The 20,137-nt window shown below is 46.2% G+C and overlaps 1 protein-coding gene and 1 long non-coding RNA gene across 2 annotated transcripts; both read right to left on the bottom strand.

The window, feature by feature from the left end:
• On the bottom strand, positions 7,394-10,174 carry LOC100512873 (antileukoproteinase). Its single transcript, XM_003134465.4, has 4 exons — positions 10,011-10,174; positions 8,953-9,114; positions 8,411-8,560; positions 7,394-7,642 (listed from the first exon to the last, which is right to left on the bottom strand). The coding sequence occupies exons 1-4, from the start codon at positions 10,123-10,125 to the stop codon at positions 7,614-7,616; spliced, it is 456 nt and encodes a 151-aa protein (XP_003134513.1). The 5' UTR covers positions 10,126-10,174; the 3' UTR covers positions 7,394-7,613.
• On the bottom strand, positions 13,177-19,042 carry LOC110257447. Its single transcript, XR_002340036.1, has 3 exons — positions 18,033-19,042; positions 14,727-15,346; positions 13,177-13,393 (listed from the first exon to the last, which is right to left on the bottom strand). It is a non-coding gene; the product is annotated as an uncharacterized LOC110257447 (long non-coding RNA).

Below are 20,137 nucleotides of genomic sequence, written 5' to 3'. Positions count from 1 at the left end.
ACTGGAGTTCTCCGGTGGCTCAGTGTGTCAAGGACCTGGTACTGTCATTGCACCGGCTCAAGGTGCTGCAGTGGTGTGGGTACAACCCCCTGGCTCAGGAATTTTCACATGCTACAGGTGCCCCCCCCCCCCCCCCGCCGCCAAAAGAAAAGAAACCAAGAAATGGAAATTACTGGTTTATCCAGTGGAGTTAGACCCCCAGGCTAGGGGTCGAATTGAAGCTGCAGCTGCTGGTCTACACCATAGATAGGCACAGCAATGCCAGATCGGAGCCACATGTGCGACCTACATCACAGCTCACGGCAATGCTGGACGTGGCCCTTGCTCTCAGGAAGGTCAAGATATTGATGAAGTTTGCATGGCATTGGGAAAGTGCGTCATTACGTAAACCAGAAAAAAGGATATGAAATTGTATACAGTGTAATCGGTGTCAAGGAAAATAGACACTTGCATCAGAAAGAACAAGCCACACCTTCCCTCCAGACAGAGCAGGGAGGAGGCCAGAGGCCCACTTCAGAATTTGGGCAAGTCTGGACACATGGTTTTGTGCAAGCCTTGGCTTGCTTTCTGTATAAACTGTTTTTATTCCCCATAGATTTCAAGAGTGACAATTCCAAAGGAACAAAGGGCTGCTTTGTGAAACAACATCAAACTAACTCCCCGATGCCGAGGATGGCTTTGCAAACTCCAGGCAGTCTAGGAAAATGTTTCCCTTTGTGTAGATTTAGACGGTATGCTATTCGAGAATTGTTTATCCTTCAGTCTGTCTGTCATCTGATCCAGTCAATATTTACCGGGCAGGAGTTCCTGTCGTGGCGCAGTGGAAACGAATCTGACTAGCAGCCATGAGGTCGTGAGTTCCTTCCCTGACCTTGCTCAGGGGTTAAGGATTCGGCGTTGCTGGGGCTGTGGTGTAGGCCGACAGCTACAACTCTGACCCCTAGCCTGGGAACCTCCATATGCCACAGGTGGAGCCCTAAAAAGCCAAAAAAAAAAAAAAAAAAAAAAAAAAAAGAAAAGAAAAGAAAAAAATTCACCCGGCAAATAAAGATCTGCAATTCACAGGAAGTGGACTAACCTTGTTGCATCAATGCCCACTCTGGATTACTCTGGATTATTCTGGGAAATGTGGACTGCCAAAGACCTCAGCAGACCCTCCTGCTGGATCCTTCTCTCACCTCCAGCAAGGACTATTCCAGACCGAGCAGGCTCAGGGAAATACAGTTCAGCCTACGGATCACTTTGGTGGAGGGGAAGGAAGCCAAACCCTGAAAGGAGATAAATTCCTGGGTTGTACACAGAACACACACTGAAGAAGGGGTGGTAGGTTTTTTCCTTTTTCTTTCCACTTCTCCAGTTTTTTGACATTGACTGTTTTTTGGGGTTTTTTTTGCCACTCCGAGGCATATGGAACTCATGCGCCGGGAATCAGATCCCAGCTTAAATCGAAGCAGCAACACTGGACCTTAACCCACCATGCAGGGCGGGCCGGGGATCGAACTTTCTTGCCAGCGCTCCCAAGAGGCCGCCGATCCCTTTGTGCCACAGCAGGAACTCCAATGATCATTTTTTTAAAAAATGAAATTCTTATCATAGAATTTAAAAATATTTAAGGAGTCCAGAAATTCCTTTCAATGACCCAATTCTTTTTTTTAAAGACTTAACATTTTTTTTTTTTTTGGAGAAGTTTAGGTCCACAGCAGAATTAAGAAGGTCCAGAGATTTCTCATACACAGGCGCAGCCTCTCCCATCATCAACACCCCTCACCAGAATGGGGCCTTTGTGTGGTCAGTGACCCTTCACGGACACATCATGATCACCCAAAGTCCATTCTTTACAGAAGGGTTCATTCCATGGGTTTGGAGAAATGTACAATGACAGCTAATCATCATTATAATATTGTACGGAGTATTTTCAAGGTCCTGAAAATCCTCTGTGCTCGGCTTCTTCATCTCCCCCTTCCCCGTCTCTGGCAACCACTGGTCTTTTTATTGTCTCCACAGTTTTGTCTTTTCCAGAATGTCATACAGCTGGCTGGAATCATCCAGTACGAAGCCTTTTCAGATTGGCTTCTCTCACTTAGTAATTTAATATGTATTTAAGTTTCTTCCATGGCTTTCCATGGCTTTGATAGCTTATGTCTTTTTAGAGCCCAAGAATGTTCCATTGTCTGGATGCACAATTTATTTATCCATTCACCTACCGAAGGGCGTCTTGGTGGCTCGCAAGTTTTGGCAATTATGAATAAAGCAGCCATAAACATCTGTGCGCAGTTTTTGGGTATGGACTTAAGTTTCCTCCTCCTTTGGGTCAATACCAAGGAGCATGGTTGCTGGATTCTATGGTAACGGTATGTGCAGTTTTGCAAGAAATTGCCAAATTGTCTTCCAAAGTGGTCACATCATTTCATATTCTTATCAGCAATGTGCGGAAGTTCCCGTTGCTCCTCCTCCGCCTCAGCATTTTGTGTTGTCAGAGTTTCAGATTTTGGTCATTCTAATGCACTGGTATCTTGTCGCTTTTATTTGCATGTCCCTGATGGAATGCACATAAAGCATTTCTCTTCATATGCTTATTTGCCATCTGTATATCTTCTTTGGTGAGGTGTCTGTTAAAGTCTTTGGCCCGTTTTTTAAACAGCACTGTTTTCTTTTGAATTTTAAGTTTTGTGTATATTTTGGATAATACTCCTTTATTAGATGTGTCTTTTGCAAATATTTTCTCCCAGTCTGTGGCTTGTCTTCCCATTCTCTTGACATTGTCTTTTGCAGAGTGTTTTTTTTTTGTTTGTTTTTTGTTTTTGCTTTTTAGGGTTGTGCCTGCAGCATATGGAGGTTCCCAGGCTAGGGGTTGAATTAGAGCTGCAGATGCCAGCCTGCACCCCAGCCACAGTAACATGGGATCTGAGCCGTGTCTACAACCTACACCACAACTCACAGGAACGCCTGATCCTTAACCCACTGACTGAAGCCAAGGGATCGAACCGTGTCTTCACAGATATTAGTTGGGTTTGTTACTGATGAGCCACAGTGGGAACTCCTGGAGAGCAGTTTTTAGTATTAATAATTTCTTTGGCAATTATCATGTCGTAGAATCTTCTGTAGGTCAGGTTTCTTAGGAACCAGTCTCAGAGGCAGACATTTGTGTGCAGGAGGTTTGCTGGGGCGTGTTCTGAGGAGCAACACCTGTGAGAGAGGAGCAGCAGGGCTGGGGAGAAGAAGCGGAATTGTGATGCAGTGGCAACAAAGGCTCAGCCAATCCCCTGGGGAGCTCTGGAGCTGTGACAGAGCTTCAGAGGTGTCTCTAGGCCTCTGCACCTTAACATCAACCCGTTAGTGGATACCGGTTGCCCTGGGAATGAATGGGGTGTAACTAACCTTGGGTGAAACAGCTCACTCTGCCCAGGGAACTTCCCACAGAGGGACTCAGCTGTGTCAGCAGCCAACACCCCAGCAACTGAGGCTGGAATGCCTTCATCCTAAAGGAACCTGACAGCCCCTTACAGCAGCTACTACATAATCTGGAAAAGAAAAAACTCAAAAATAAAGAAAAAGAGTATAGGGCTTGGCGATAAAGACTACTGAGACCCTCCAGGGACTTACTCTGTGATCTTGGGCACATCTTTGGGCCTACGTCTCTCCATATGTACATTGAGAAGGAATAATTAGACCTACTGGGGGACACGCATACGTCACGATCGCTAGGGAAGCAGATGCTTTGGAAGCTGGTCACAGCAACTGGAGAAGACGGAGCTGAAATGCAGCTGAACGATTCAGAGGGGAACCTCTAGTCACAGGAAGTTCATCAAACGAGATGAGGTGGCCCAGCCTACGGGGGCTTTTCTTCAAAAGTGCTTTTCTGAATCATTAGTTTGTAAAATGGCAGAACAATGTGGAAGCTTCAAGGTCACCTGGACCATCCCTTCATTATACAAAAGAGTTGGGGAACGTGCCCAGTGTCACAGACTGAGTCAACAGCAGAGTCAGGAAGCATCCTCTGTTCCCAGAACCTGGCCCAGTGGTTTCTCAACACCCACATTGCCTGTTCCTTGAGAGACGGAGTCAAGGCTTGTTTTGGCTCAAAGAAGGAGATACCTCCTGAGGCTAACGTCCCTGAAAGGAAAGCTATTTGAAAAGAGCCAAAATGGAGGGGAAAAAAGGAGAATGAAGGGAAGAAGCTATTGAGCACAGAACTCTGTCAGTCAGGGTAGGACAGGTTCAAAGTGTACTGAGAATATTGGAAAGGCAGAAGTTCTTTTAAAGCAATAAGGTGCAGGAGTTCCCCAGTGGCTCAGCAGGTTAAGGATCCAGTGTTGCCACTGCTACGGTGCAGGTTCCATCCCTGGCCTGGGAACTTCTGCATGCATGCCCTGAGTGTGGTCAAAAACACACAAAGAAAGAAAACAAAACAAAAAAATAAGGTGAAATTAATGGGGCACACGCAGTAAGATTTGATCCTCCATATAGACCTTGGGAGGCTCTCAGAGAAATCCTGCTGTCCAATTATTTGATTTTAAATAAACTAGTTAAGAATAAGCTCTAGCCAGAGTGGAAGACTGCGGAGGGACCTCACTATTCACGAGAGCTTTTGGATTTGTGATTGCCCTGTTTTTCAAGTATGTCAAAAGAGCTTTTCAGTTTGTCCCGTTCTCAACACCACATCTTCGTTGCTTCCCCAGACCAGGGATGGCTGAGTCCAGAGTTCTTCCTTTTCAATGTCTTTCTTTTCTTTTTTTAGGGCCACACCTGCAGCATATGGAAATTACCAGGCTAGGGGGCCAATCGGAGCTGTAGCTACCAGCCTACACCACAGCCACAGCAATGCCAGATCCGAACTGCGTCCGTGACCTACACCACAGCTCACCTCAATGCCGGATTCTTAACCCACCGATCAAGGCCAGGGATCGAACCCACATCCTTATGGATACTAGTCAGGTTTGTTACCCCTGAGCCACAACAGGAACTCCTCCTCCAACTTCTTAGAATGTGCCTAAGATATGGGCGTAGACCTGAAGGCCAAACTGCTCTTTGTACAGATATTAAAACGGCATCTCCCCACCTTTACAATCTGCCTCTCTATCCTACTCTTAAGTTTGGAGCCCTTTAGACATTCTACAGGGCTCCTCATAAACATCTCCTGCTGCAAATCATTAGCTTTCAAATTTCTCCAATTTGAAATTTTGATCTCAAATTCTATATTGTAGCCAGTGGGTACAATTTCTAGTTTTTACCCAAGATGGGTTTCTGTTTCTTGCTCTCCATGTCATTGGGTGTGGTTTTGGGAAGAAAAAAAAAAGAGAGAGACAGATTTGTTTTACCCCAACTTTTTTTTTTTTTCCTTAGGGCCACACCCATGGCATATGAAAGTTCCCAGGCTAGGGGTTGAATCAGAGCTGCAGCTGCCGGTCTACACCACAGCCACCACAAGACCAGATCCGAGCCGAGTCTGTGACCCACACCACAGCTCACAGCAATGCTGGATCCTTAACCCACCTAGTGGGGCCAGGGAACGAACCTGTGTTCTCATGGATACTGGTTAGGTTCGTTACCACTGAACCATAGTTGGAACTCCTACCCTAACTTTGATGCCAGAAGTACCCAGGGTGGGGGGATTATATATTCGTTTTATTTTCAAGTATTAAAGCTTGAAGATAAATCATCAGTTTCCATGGTCAAGATTCCCAGTTTCTTTCTTTCTTTCTTTTTTTTTTTGTTAGCTGCATGTTGACATTCCCAGGCCAAGGATAAAATCCACACTGCAATTGCGTGCCTGCACCACAACTGTGGCAACACCGGATCCTTAACCTGTTGCACCACAAGGGAATTTTCCCCAGTTCCATTTTTAATTCCTCTTCCATAGAGAAAGGCGTCATCCTGCATTTGGTCTGTATTCTTTGGTATATACTCATAAACCCTTGATATCTTTTGTGTGATTTAAAAAATATATATGAATACTTCATACTACATGTTTATACCACTAATCTGATTTTCTGGACAAACTTTTCTGTGGTATGTCTCCATAGATTTACATAGATTTGTATAAATTTATTTTTATTTTTCTATAGTATATCAAGATATGAAAATTTAACCATTTCACAAATAAGGGCTCTCTTGATTGTTCTCAATTTCTGACCCTTTGGAACCATCTTACAATAAACATCTTAATATACGTATTAAGTTCCCATTGGCAAATATTTTTTCTTTCTTATATATCTGGAAGGAAACTTGCTAAATTATAGCTTGTGTGAATTTTCAGTTTTATTAGGCATTCTTCTAAGTGGCTGTACCAATTTACACTTCCGTCAGCAAACTATTAGAGTCTCTGAGAGTTTATATTATAGACTTTTAATTCTTGCCATTACAATGGGTAAAAATGCTTGGCTTTTTTTTTTTTTTTCTCCTTGTGTTTTTAGGGCCACACCCGTAGCATACGGAAGTTCGCAGGCTAGGGGTTGAATCGGAGCTGCAGCTGCTGGCCTACACCACAGCCACAGCAATGCAGGATCTAAGCCTTGTCTGCGACCTACACCACAACTCATGGCAATGCCAGATCCTTAACACACCGATAGAGGCCAGGGATCAAACCCGAAACCTCATGGTTACTAGTCGGATTCGTTTCTGCTGAGCCACGACAGGAACTCCGAAAATGGTTGTTTTAATTGTCTTTTTCTTTAAAACTAGTGAGATCGAAGCTCTTTATATGTCTGTATTGGACATATACTACCTCTTCTTTGCTTATTATATTCATAATTGATTTTTCTAAGAGGTGGGCTTCTTTTCTTTTTTTTTTTCAGTCTTTCTTTTGCCTTTTCCAGGGCCGCACCCGCAGCATATGGAGGTTCCCAGGCTAGAGGTCCAATCAGAGCTATAGCTGCCAGCCTACACCACAGCCACAGCAACTTGGGATCTGAGCCGTGTCTGTGACCTACACCACAGCTCACTGAAATGCCAGATCCTTAACCTACTGAGTGAGGCCACCAGGGGTCGAACCTGCAACTTCGTGGTTCCTAGTCGGATTCATTAACCACTGTGCCACGACAGCAACTCCATGCTTTTCTTAACTAATTTGTAGAAATTCTTCACATATTTTATTTCTTTTTTTTTTTTCCCTGAATTTTTTTTTTTTTTTTTTTTTTTTTTTTTGGCCACGCCAGCAGCATGCAGAAGTTCTGGAGCCAGGGATTAAAACTGCACCACAGCAGTGACCTGAGTCAAAGCAGTGACAATGCTGGATCCTTAACCCACTGAGCAAGGCCAGGGATTGAACCCGAAACCTCACAGCTCCTAGTCAGATTCGTTAACCACTGAACCACGACGGGAACTCCCAGATATGGTCTTCTTTATCTTACCCCTCATATCCTAGACCAGACTCAATGAATCAAGGAAGATGGAATTTCAGAGAAAACCTTGAGCATTTATTTATTTGCCAATCAACAGACATTTCCTGCCATGTACCAAACTTCACGTTGGATACTGGGAATACACAGGTAAAATATCCAAAACTTGGCCCCCAACGAAGTATAGGTCACAAAGCCACATCTTCACCAAGGTGTTTTCATTTTTTTCAGGCTTGGGGAAAAAAGAAATCCCCAGACCACATGGACCGGAAAGTCCTAACCGTATTGAACTGGCAAGGATACATCTGAGGAGAGAAAATAAAGCAGAGCCTCAGCACAGGAGCAATATAAGTGAGCCTTCTCTGTTTCCCACCAAGAAGGTCCTTCTGCCACCAGACTAAATTCCTTGGGATAAGTAGGGAGAGAGCATGGTGCTGGAATAGTTGAAATGATGCTGGTCTTTGATCTAGAAATTGGGGGGAAAAAATCCAGGCTTTTCACTGACACTACACTGCAGTCTTTCTTCTGGTAAATCCAAGGCACTGGGCCAGAGCTACATCTGTACCTCTTACTAGTTTTCTGTGGTTGCAGATAACACAGCCAATTGGGGCCATAACCAAAGCAACATTCTTCCAATGCACACAGCACTTCAAGTCTTAAAAAGCACTTTTACACTTAGTATTTCTGTGGATAAAATCGTGCCCATTTTACAGATGGGGAAACTGAGGCTAAGAAAAAGATAGAGTCAGTTTCTCATAGTCATACGTTCAGTCAGAGGCAGAGATGCCATTAAACAATAGACCTTTTGCCCCTTGTATCATGACTTCTTCCTCCTGGCTTATTCCAAAAATCCTTCTTTCCCCAGGACCCAACTGGACCTGTCACAGATGACCTTCAGGGCTTCTTATCTAGAGAACTCTAGGGAGTGAAGGATGTTGAGGGGCAGAGGATCTGCTTGATGGAATGAGCAGTCCTGGGAGACATCAAGCATCCTCCTTCACATGCAAGGGCCCCAGGAGGGTGAGACTATAGGATCCAGGGGGCATGTGGATCTTGCCAGATCTTCTCCTTACCTTTTACCGGCTGGACACATATGTTCCCACATATACCCTTGCAGCACTTGAGACCATTCAGGCAGTTGCTGTCATTCTGGCAGTGGTCTATGGGGTTGAGCATCTTGCACTGGCCAGTGACCACTGGACACTTCCCAGGATTGATCTTAACTGGTAAAAACAAGGCCACAACTTCACTTCCTGGACATCACTCAAGCTCCCACCCTGATCCTATGCATGGAAACAGTTCTTCCTCAACCTCAGGACCCAAACTAAGGCCAGTGCATGTCCTAAAGGAGATTCCTCCCCACCAAGGGCGCCCCAACCAGTGCTTTCAGTGTCTAACAGACAGACTGATTCATTAATTGATTGACTGGTTAGCTGGTTGACGGGCTCACCAACTGACCCACTGCCTACCTGAGAATACAGAGCTAGGGGTGGAGGAGCCTTGGCTCTGCCCCACCCTCCAGCCCAGTTCAGAGGAGCCCCCTCCACTTTTTCAAGATGCATGTCCTCAAGTTCAAATCTCCCAGGTCTCCCTTCTTAGGACTCTACTTCCTCACCTGACTTTGATGGGTTTACAGGATCCAAGCATTTGATGCCACAAGTGTCACGGCAGCATTTTTTCCTCTTTGGACACTGCCAGTCATTCTGGCATTCAGGGGGTTCATATACCAGGCACATTGCAGGGCGTATGAAGGGGCAGGATCCACGTTTAGTTTTTCCTGAAGGGTAACAACAAAGGAGGAAGAAACAGCTGAGGTTGAGTCATGACCACAGTCCTGGACAAGGGACCAGCTTCCCAGGAGAGGAGAGAAAACCCAACCCAGGAGGCTGACCCCAAAGGAATGAAAGGAGCCATTAGGATTCCAGTTTCAAGGCAAGGGTGGAGCAGTGCCAAACTCAGCCAACCACTCAACCAAAAGAGAGACAATGGCACAAAAGAGAAAGGTATGGATGACCGTGTGCTGCTGGATGTTTTAAGAGGGAGACTTTGCAGCATCTGCAGACTCCCATGGTATAAACAGTCCCACCGTGGCTAATTTCAAGCTACCAATGGGACATCAACTAGCTCTCATAAATCTTGCAGATTTTACAGCCAGCCGTTTGAAGCCAGCATAAACCAGCTCCAGTAAGTGGCTGAATAGAGCCCATGAACAAATGCTCCAGGCCCAGGGCTGGCTGGGAGGGAGAAAGAGAAGGGCAGTGAGAGCAGCAGAGGCAACGCATCAGAGATTAAACAAAAGAAAAAAGATCCACTGAGAAGCACATCGAGAAAGTGAGTGACCATTAAGCAAGAAACATTAAGAGAAAAAGACAACAATTTAAAACATTAAAACAGATAGAGACCAAATTAACATGGCAGGAAAGAAGAAGAATAATAAAAAAACACAGTAAAGAAGGTTCTATAGAGAAAGAAAAATAAGAAATACGGGAGTTGGAATAAACAAGTCCATCTGATAAAAGGTAGATTTTTAGCAACTTTCTTAGCTGAAGTCCTCAGAGAGAAGCTTGAAATTAGGGGGCATAGGCCAGACCATTGGAAAGATGCCTTGACGGTCAGCTCCCAGTCTCAAAAGAAGAGGCTGTTCGCACAATGAGCCACCACTGACTGTGGTACCTGGACGTGGCTTTAAAGACTCCGACTCCTCTTCGCCAGCCCCTTTCACAGCCCAGGACGTCAGGAATCCAGAGGCAAATATCACCAGGAAGATGAAAAGGCTGCTGGGCTTCATCGTGAGGGCAGGTGGGGCTGTGGTGGCCTGTGGCAGCTTCCCCCTTTATACCTCCTCCTATGGGTGCGGTTCCCCTCAGAATTGCCTTGAACCCTCCCAGCTGCTATTTCATAAGCAGGAAATTTGGGTGAGGACTGTGACCCCATAGTGTTTATGGCTCTTTTCTGCCCTTAGGCAAGAGCCTGAGGCCCGGGAAGGGAAATGGAGGACTTGGAGGGGGAGGTGTCACCAGGCTGGTCAGGATGCCATTCTGGGACACCTTAGGGGACCCTGCACCACCCACCTTTGGGGTGGAGTAGGGAGGGGCAAAGAGGGCAGAACAGAAAGACATGGCAAAGGAGCTTCTTTGAAGCCTGGAACAGTCAGCAAGCTGGGGCCTCTCAAAGTGTCCTGATTTTGCCACACTCCTGGGCTCTTGGGGATTGCCACATTCGCTGCGAAATCACCACCGCCCGGAGTCACTCCCTTCCCCAAACATCAGGTGACTTTTCTCTCACTCTCTCCTGACCTGTTTTGATGTACTACCTACAGGGCAGTCACACAGAGAAGCCTTGATGAATGACAGGTGAGGAGGGGACAGCAGTCGAAACCGTTTTGGGCCCCAGCCTTCCCAGCTGTGAAGTGGGCATGATCGTGGCTGACTGAGTCACTCAGGAGGATTCGAGTCAAAGAGGGTGGAAGGACAGTGAAGCATGAGCAACTACCGCTTAGCTCTGCGGCCAGAAATGAAATCGGTGTGAAGGGAATCACATTTGAGTTACTTTTTTTAAAAAATTTTTTTGGGGTCTTTTTTTGTCTTTTCTAGGGCCGCACCTGCAGCATATTGAGGTTCCCAGGCTAGGGGTTGAATCGGAGCTGTGGCTTCCAGCCTACGCCACTGCCACGGCAACGCCAGATCCGAGCCATGTCTGTGGCCTACACCACAGCTCATGGCAATGCCGGATCCTTAACCCACTGAGCAAGGCCCAGGATTGAACCTGCAACCTCATGGTTCCTAGTCAGATTCGTGAACCCCTAAGCCATGACGGGAACTCCACATTTGAGCTACTTTTCTTGAGATAAACCGATGGGGCTCTTTTTAGCAGTCAGGGAAATAGCCAGTTAAGAGGGGTTGCCATTTAACATACTCAAAAAATTCTCTCACACCCCCAAATTACCCCCACTGCTCTTTCATGATTATAATGGACTTTTATTGGACCATGGCTACATGGTGAGAAGTTCGTATAGGACAGTTCTAAACAGGAAGTTCTAAATATCAAAAGGAAACCTATTAAGTCAGAAGGAGAAAGACAAATGCCACATGATATCACTTATACCTGGAATCTAATATACGGCACAAATGAACCTAGCAACAGAAATAAACAAGCTCATGGACATGGAGAACAGACTTGTGGTTGCCGGGCGGGGGGAGAGACTGGGCGTTTGGGGTTAGTAGATGCAAGCTGTTTCATTTGGGGGTGGATAAGAAGTGAGAGTCAGCTGTATAGCACAGGGAACTCTATCTGATCACTTGTGGTGGAAGATGATGGAGGAAAATGTGACAAAAACGAAAGAATAGGGATGCATGGCTGGGTCACTTTGCTGTGCCAGAAACTGACAGAACATTGTAAATCAAGTATGATCAAATATTTTTTAAAAAGGGGGCCTATTAAGGTGAAACCAAGAAAAAAATGCACAAAATACAGAAAATAGAATGTAGAGGAGGAAAAGGGAGTCCCCATGATGCTGGTGACAGACCATCTCAGAGTGACAGCTGAGTGCCAGAAATACAGACAGGACAAACTAGCAGTTACAGTGGGGAGAGGGGTTGGGGGGAGGGGCAAAAAGGGGTAGAGGATTAAGAGGCATAAACTATTATGTGTAAAATAAGCTACAAGGCTGTATTTTACTACACAGGGAACATAGCTCATATTCTATAACCATAAGAGGAGTATACCACTTAAAACTGTGAATACTGTCTTGTACCCCTGTAACATGTAATATTTTACATCAATGACAACAAAAAACGTTTTTTTAGGGGTTCCCTTGTGGAGTAGCTGGTTAAATACTTGGCATTGACACTGCAGCAGCCCAGGTTGCTGCTGTGGTGAGGGTTTAGATCCTTGGCCCAGGAATTTCTGCATGTGGCCCCCCAAAAAATTTTAAAGACACTCAAGGAGAAAAAAAATAAAAATAAAAGCATTGTAATTCTCTTTTATTTTTTATTTTTTGTCTTTTCTAGGGCCGTACCTGCGGCATATGGAGGTTCTCAGACTAGGGGTCCAATCGGAGCTGTAGCCACCAGCCTACGCCAGAGCCACAGCAACGTGGGATCCGAGCCGAGTCTGCGACCTACACCACAGCTCAAGGCAACGCTGGATCCTTAACCCACTGAGCAAGGCTGGGGATTGAACCCGAAACCTCGTCATTCCTAGTCGGATTCGTTAACCACGGAGCCACGACGGGAACTCCTATTTTTTATTTTTTAAATACTTATTGAATGTTATTACATTTATAGGTGTACAACATCATCGCAACCAAATTTTACAGCATGTACATCCCTTTAATTCTCTTTTTAAAAGAAGAAGAAACAAAAAATAAAAAACAAAAAAACCCCCAGAGCTACCAGCCCAGATTGGAGGAGGTCAGAGGGCTCCAGGAACTTCATCTTCTGGAAGGTGAAATTAAAGGAATATCTGGCACATATGAATACACAACAAGGAGATATAGGCAACTGGTGCAGAGTTTGTGGTTGAATAGGTGATATGTACACGGAAAACCAAGCAAGTACAAAACTACACAATCTTTTCACATCAGAAAAAAAGTTAAAAGTTATACCAGGAGTTCCCGTCGTGGCTCAGCAGAAATGAATCGGACTAGTATCCATGAGGACGCAGGTTCGATCCCTGGCCTTGTTAAGTGGGTTAAAGATCTGGTGTTGCTATGAGCTGTGGTGTAGTTCGCAGATGCAGCTCAGATCTGACGTGGCTATGGCTGTGGCTGTGGCTGGCAGCTGCAGCTCAGATTCAACCCCTAGCCTGGGAACTTCCATAAAAGACAAAAAAAAAAAAAGTTGTGCCAGAAAGGAAGAGTAGTTTGGTTGACTACAGAGCGACAGTGTTGACACAGTGCTAATGCTGTAAACAGTAGCGCTGACCAAATCGCAATGACCCCATTAGGCTGATGGGAAGAAGGGGGGTAGAAGGGCGAGTCTGCATTCCAGAGGTTCAGGGAGCAAACAGATGGGCAGAAATCCCCTTTTCAGTTCTAGAAAGTCAATGGCTTGTGTCTAAAAGCGAAAAGGCAAGAAGTAGCGTGGTTATTACAAGATGTCGCATAAAGAATATTCCTTAGACAGGGAGCTCTGGGCTAAGTTGATAAACTAAAAGTGGTTTCCTCCAGGGGGAAGTGGTGGTAAGCAACCGTGATGTATCACAAATGCTTTGCAAAACGAGGCGACTCTGTAATCTATCTGCGTGCATAACTTTGGCAAGAATAAAACAAATATTGCCAAAAGAGAACCTACCATCCCACATAGTTCCCCACAAAGATGCACAATCACCCAGGTAAAGCACTAAGCACCATTCTTCTTGCAAGAAATTTCCTTTGTACATAAGACCCTCTGAGTTGGAAGCCCCTTTTTGGTTCCCCAACTGACTCTGCACTTAGCACTTTTTTTTTTTTTTTTTTGATATTTTCTAGGGCCGCACCCTCAGCATCTGGAGGTTCCCAGGCTAGGGGTCGAATTGGAGCTGTAGCCGCCAGCCTACACCACAGCCACAGCCATGCCAGCTCCGAGCCGCGTCTGGGACTTACACCACAGCTCACGGCAATGCTGGATCCTTAACCCACTGAGCGAGGCCAGGAATTGAACCTGCCACCTCCTGGTTCCTAGTCGGATTTGTTTCTGCTGCGCCACCACAGGAACTCCAATGCTGCAGTCAGATTCTTAACCCATGCTGCCACAGCGGGAACTCCCAGGTGAATCCATTTCTGCACTGTGCATTGATCTGCATGTGTATTCTTTAGTCAAAACCACAATGCCTTCATTAGTATAGGCTATAGACTGAATGTGTTCCCTCGAAATTCCTGTGTGGAAGCTGGAAGGCCCCAGTGTGGTGGTATTAGGAACTGGGGCCTGTAAGAGTGATTAGGTCCTGATGGTGGAGGCCTCAGGAAGGGGAGTTGTGTCGTTATAGGAAGAGATATGCATGAGATGATCTTTCTCTCTCTGCCAGGATACGGCCACACGGTGACCATCTGCCAGCCAGGAAGAGGACCACCGCCAGACACCAAATCTACCAGTGCTTTGAGTTTGGACTTTCCAGGCTCCAGAACAGTGAAAAGTAAATTTCTGTTGTTTAATCTGCCCAGTGTACGGTATTTTGTTCTAGCAACCTGAGCAGATTAAGACCTGGAGTCAGCCTTGATTTCAGCCAAACATTTTTGGATATTGTTTATCATTAGAGTTTATAGCTAAGCCTGTTTGCGTCCATAATCCCAGAGCACTCTCCATTCTAGTATATGCCAGTGGCATCTACCCTAAGCCTATGAGAGGCAGCTGGAGGGCTTTCAGGAAGCGGCCTTCAGCCAATGACACACGGGAGCTGAAGGATAAGTACCTCATCTCTCTTATCCAGGGTGGGACATTTCAAGGCAAGGTCTACAACATCTTGAGACGTTTCCAACAGGATGAACCCCGTTGCCCACAGCAGTAAACTTCTCAGCACAGCCTCCTTTGGCTTCTTCCCATTCCTCTTCTCACAAGCCCATTCCCTGAATAATGCTTCCTGGATCACTTCCCAGATAGCGTGGTTGTCCTCAAACTGTTGCCCCTGGATCTGCTTCCAGGAGAACTAACCAAGCATATATCCCAGCATCGAGCTCAGTAATAGGCACGTGTAGACGGCAATTGTCGTCAGAAGGAGGATAACATCTGCAGAGTTCGGGAACCCGACACACAGCGTGTGTGGAATGATTGAAACAATGAACGGTTCATTGAGTGAAGCAAAGAAGGAGGCCAGAAAACATGAGCTACGCTCCAATCCCCCCCTCCCAATCAGGCTAGTCCTTGGGGACACTCATCCACTTCCAGCTTTGTTCCTTTCACATATTTGGCAAAGGTTCTCAGAAAAATTCCAACAATGTCCAAGGGGAATGGAGAATTCCCTCACCATGAGGCTGGCGATTTGATGTCGTGACCGAGTGCCAACGAGGTGGTGGTGGATGGCAAGGCCGAAACCTGCGGAAAAGGGCTGGAAGACAGAGACTGGGAAAACCAGTGAAAACTGGGAGGAACAGGTCACCCCCCCCCATCTACTTGTGGTTTCCTGGATGACAATTGTGGCATCAGATCTCCTCCCATGAGAAATGAGCTTCACAGATGAATTCCTTCCTCTGGGGATTTCCCTCCCTGGCTCTTTCCAAATGGAGCTTTTGAAGTTTATATAAGGTTGGAATGCCTTCTCCAACATCCCCGCAATAAACCTGTACTGCGTTGTGCCTTTGGGACTTTGCCATTGTTTTTTTTTGTTGTTTTGTGTGTGTGCATGTGTTTAGGGCCGCACTCTTGGCATATGGAAGTTCCCAGACTAGGGGTCCAATTGGAGCTGTAGCTGCCAGCCTACACCACTGCCACAGCCACGCCGGATCCGAGCCACATCTAGGAACGACACCACAGATCATGGCAATGCTGGATCCTTAACCCACTGAGCAAGGCCAGGGATCAAATCTGTGTTCTCATGATACCGGTTCTTATCACGGAGTAACTGGGAAACTCCCCATTGTTTGTTAATGCAGCACTAAGTACCTGAATAGTAATCCTATCATGATTATGTGGGTACTTGAATATGTATTTGGCCTCATAAATATGCAAATTGAATGGGGCATCCATTTTCATATGCCAGACTGACAAGAGTTTTAAAGCCTGGCAATATATTATTAAGTTATGGGGAAACAGAGACTCATATACTGCTGGTAGGAGGGGAAATTGGTCCATCCACTTGGCAGAGTGACTTGTTTTTTTCCTGCAAGAACAGCCCAGCCCTGCCAGAAGGAGAAACATAAAAGCAATTTGAATTCTAAGTATCGTCCACCCTTCTAGGTTCTTCTGGCTAATCTATGAATTAAGCTGACCTGAGACAGAGTAACAGGAGAAAATCAAACAAAAGCTAACAGGTGTAGACGGGAGAAACCCAGGAAAAAAAACAAGTAACTCACCAAAGTGGCTGAAGCCCTAACCTTAAATCCTGTCTTCAGCTAAAGACAAAGGAGGGTGTTGGGGGCAGTGGTTTGGGAAGTCAGAGGGGAGGAAGGCCCTTGACAAAGAAATGGAAAAGCGAATGCTTGGTAAACAAATGTTTGCCAGGCCCTACGGAAATAATGGACACAGAGAGGAAACAGACTTTGCTAGATTCCTCCCTGTCTACACAGCCAGTTCATACTACTGTGGTCTCTGGGGGCAGCTCCCTTCCTGAACCAGGTCCTCCACCTCCATCTCTTTTATTTTTATTTTATTTATTTATTTACTGAAGTAGAGTTGATTTACTATGTTGTGTTAGAATACACACACACACACACACACACATATATTCTTTTTCCGATTCTTTTCCCTTGTAAGTTATTAAAAATACAGAGTATAGTTTTGCTGTGCTAGACAGCAGGTCCTTGTTGGTTACCCATTTGCAACAGTGTGTACCTGTTAATCCTAAACTAATTTGCCCTTCCTCCCACCTCTTTCCCCTTTGGTAACCATGAGCTTGTTTTCTATGCCTGGGAGTTTATTTCTGTTTGGCATATACATTCATTTGTATCATTTTTTAAAAGATGTGGTATATACATCTCTATATCTATACACACACACACACACACACACACACACACACACCGGAATATTACTCAGCCATAAAAAAGAATGAAATACTATCTTTGCAGCAACATGGATGGACCTAGAGATTATCATACTAAGTGAAGAAAGCCAGAGAGAGAAAGACAAATTTCAAATGATATCACTTACATATGGAATCTAAAAAAAAAAACGAAGTCTACATTTCTTTCAGGCAGTCAGAGGGAAGGTCAAAGTTTCTTCTTGAGTCTTTTGGGCCTTAAAAATAACCAGCCTAAACAATTATTCAGGGGAGCTTGTTTATAGAACAGAAACAGACTGACAGATTTCAAAAGCAATCTAATGGAAACCATCAGGGGCAGGAAGGAGTAATTGGGAGGGTGGGAGTAACATATACATACTTGTGTAGAATAGATGATTAATGGGAACCTACTGTACAGCTCAGGGAAATCTACTCAATAGTTTGTAATAACTACATGGGAAAAAAGAATGGAGATACACACACACACACACACACACACACACACACACACGGCTGATTCACTTTGCTGTACACCTGAAACTAATAGAACATTGTAAGTCAAGCATGCTAATAAAATTTTAAAAAGGAAAAAAAAATCACCCTAAATGAATCCTCATTGCAAAGAGGCAAAATCTGGGGAGGCAAATTTTCTCCGCCACAATATATACAGCTCAGGGGAAAAGCATGTCCACTGGCACGCGGATTCAGGCTGCAGGAGAGAGATTTTCTGCCATCCACTCCTGCCACCGGGTCAGACTCTATCAATCACAGACGCGGGGTGTGTAGAGAGAAGCATGTGCTTTTTATTCATTCTCTGGTCGAAACACATCTTCTGTGCCCAGCCCTCTTCTGGGTGCCAAGGACACACAAAAGACCAGGCACAAAGGAAGTATTCATGGTAGAACCAAGGCCTTCTTTTGGAAAGCCCAATATTCCAGGTTTCGTGGGAACGGACTCCCGGGATCACTCACACCAGGAACCCTCGGCTTCACCACACGGCAATAATCCACCTGCAGAAAAAACATTCGCTCGGAGCTTCCACGCATGGGGCAGCCGCCTTACCTCCAGATCCTCCACCTCGAGAGGGACCCTTGGCCGTCAAGTTCCAAGGCCGCTTGGGGCAGGAAAGAAGAGGCCTGCGGTGGCGAAATTAAAGCATTTCTGGTGTAGGGTCAATCTGAGCTGCTTACTGACTCAGGATACTCATCGGTAAAGTCAGGACATCAGCTGAAGGAGTCTTGAGAGGCCCCCAGCTCTGGTGGTGCTCCTGGGCTTTAATCCGAACACCCCCTAGAATCCAGAGAAGGAAATCTGTGCCCACCCACAGCCCTTTGGGGATGACAAAGCCCTGTGTGTAGGATGTGGTCCTCATGAAGATGATTATGGCCATTTTGCAGAGGGGAAAACTGAGGTTCACCAAGATCCATTCATCCTTCCTCGTCATGCTGTAAGCGAGAAGCTGTTTTTATTCCAGTTCAAGGCTCCCGTGCCCTGGACCATGGCTGTCTGCTTCCGCCTCAGTTCAAGGTGACCTTCCTTCCAGGGCCTCAGAAGGGTCAGGGTTCCCGCTGTCCCAGGGAACCCTGTGGGAATCGTTGCCTGGGACAAGGGTGGTGCGAATTGTTTGGAGGCCTTGCAGAGGCTCTGCCAGCAAAAACAAGGCAGGCAGCCCCTCCCCACGGGTCTGGGGAACTGGAATTCTGAGGTCAAGTGGATTGAAGGACTTTGATCTGAGCTTGGACTATCCTCCTCTTCCATGGGGTAAATTCATCTCTTCCTACCCAGGACTTCTGCAACCCTTGCGAGCACACCTGCCCTGGCTGTCACTGACATTCATCTCTGTAGCAGAAGGACCTTTCTTCTGCACTTGCTTTGTGGCCCCAGACAACTTCCAAACTTCTCCCTAACTAGAGAGAGAGCAGGGCTCCAGATTACAGTCTAGAAGCTACCTCCTGACCCACTCAAATCTCCTCTCTCCTGGCGCTGGTCCCAAAGATGTCTGAGATGGGAGCAGTGCCCGGGGCAGTGGGGTGGCCTGTTGCGCTGAACACCGCAGGTGCCCATGCCCAGGTCCCTTCAATACCTTTGGTTGTGTCGGTATGGCTATGACCTTGATTATTGTTTTGCTGTTAAGGGCTGACTCTGAGATTTTCTTCAGAGGTGTGTTCTCGAGCTGCTGCAGCCTCCTTGTCCAGATGGAGAACCAGAAATGCCTGGGAGTTGACGTCATCTCCCCTTAGCTCTGAGACAATGTGACCTGTGTGGGAGTACAAAATCCCTGTGTTAGGCTTCTAAGATCCCCGTGCGGCCAGGCTGAGGCTGGGACATCCTCTGAAATCGCCCCATCGCCTGGCGTCTTTTCCTCTTTCCTGGGTACTCTTGAGCCCTTGGCACAAGTCAGCTTGGAGGAGAACCCACCATGATTCCAATACTGCTTAAAGGATCCCAAAATGTAGAAAATAATAAGTTCCCAGCTCTTTTTACAAAGCATTAAAAAGACGCCCAAACTTGGCAAAAACCACATAATAAGAGAAAACTACAGGTCAGTTGCACGGGCAAAGATTAAGTCCAAAATCCAAAATTATGGTAGCAGAGCTAGAGCCCAGAGTTCCTGGTTTCAAGTCTTGGGCTTTCTTTGACCAAATAGTGGGCACCTACTGGAGCCCTGGCAGAGCAGCGCTGGCACTGTGCTACTCTGGGCCTCACCATAGATGGAGGCCAGTAGAAGGGCTTGGGGCCCTGCCAAGCCTCGCAGTGCTGCTCAGAGCCTTGTAGCACTTTTCTCTTGTAATTTTTTTCTCCCCCGTTTCCTATCACCAGCCAAGCACCTGGCCTGGAGAACTGCCATTTTGGGGGGACCAGAGGTAGTGAGAGAAGGAAGGGGCTTGGCAGCATGACAGGTGCTGCTTTCAATTCCTCTGCAGCTCCTCCTCCTTGTATTTCCCCAGTTTAAGCATTGGTCCTGGCAGCTGCAGAAACGTCAGTCCCCCAGGTTGGCAGCCGCCATAGGTAGCTGCCTGGGGGGCCTGGCAGCCGTGGGGCAGAGGCTGAAAGGCAGAAGGACCCTGGGTCTTGTCTTCAGCTCCCCTCCTCAATGCAACAGTGATGTTCCCTCCCTCGCTCCCCTCTTTTCCCAGAGCTAATACGCAGGTGCTATTATTCAGAAA

This window comes from Sus scrofa, chromosome 17, assembly GCF_000003025.6.
Source record: "Sus scrofa isolate TJ Tabasco breed Duroc chromosome 17, Sscrofa11.1, whole genome shotgun sequence".
Lineage (NCBI taxonomy): Eukaryota > Metazoa > Chordata > Mammalia > Artiodactyla > Suidae > Sus > Sus scrofa.
This window is presented reverse-complemented; position numbering and strand designations above follow the sequence as displayed.

What these genes read in the sequence shown, in the direction of transcription:
- LOC100512873 (XM_003134465.4), bottom strand. Translation starts at nt 10,125, where the DNA reads ATGAAGCCCAGCAGCCTTTTCATCTTCCTGGTGATATTTGCCTCTGGA. An exon ending in TGTAAACCCATCAAAGTCAG is followed by an intron (nt 8,561 to 8,952) that starts GTGAGGAAGTAG and finishes TGTTTTTACCAG; the next exon opens with TTAAGATCAATCCTGGGAAG. An exon ending in ATGTGTCCAGCCGGTAAAAG is followed by an intron (nt 7,643 to 8,410) that starts GTAAGGAGAAGA and finishes TTCTCTCCTCAG; the next exon opens with ATGTATCCTTGCCAGTTCAA.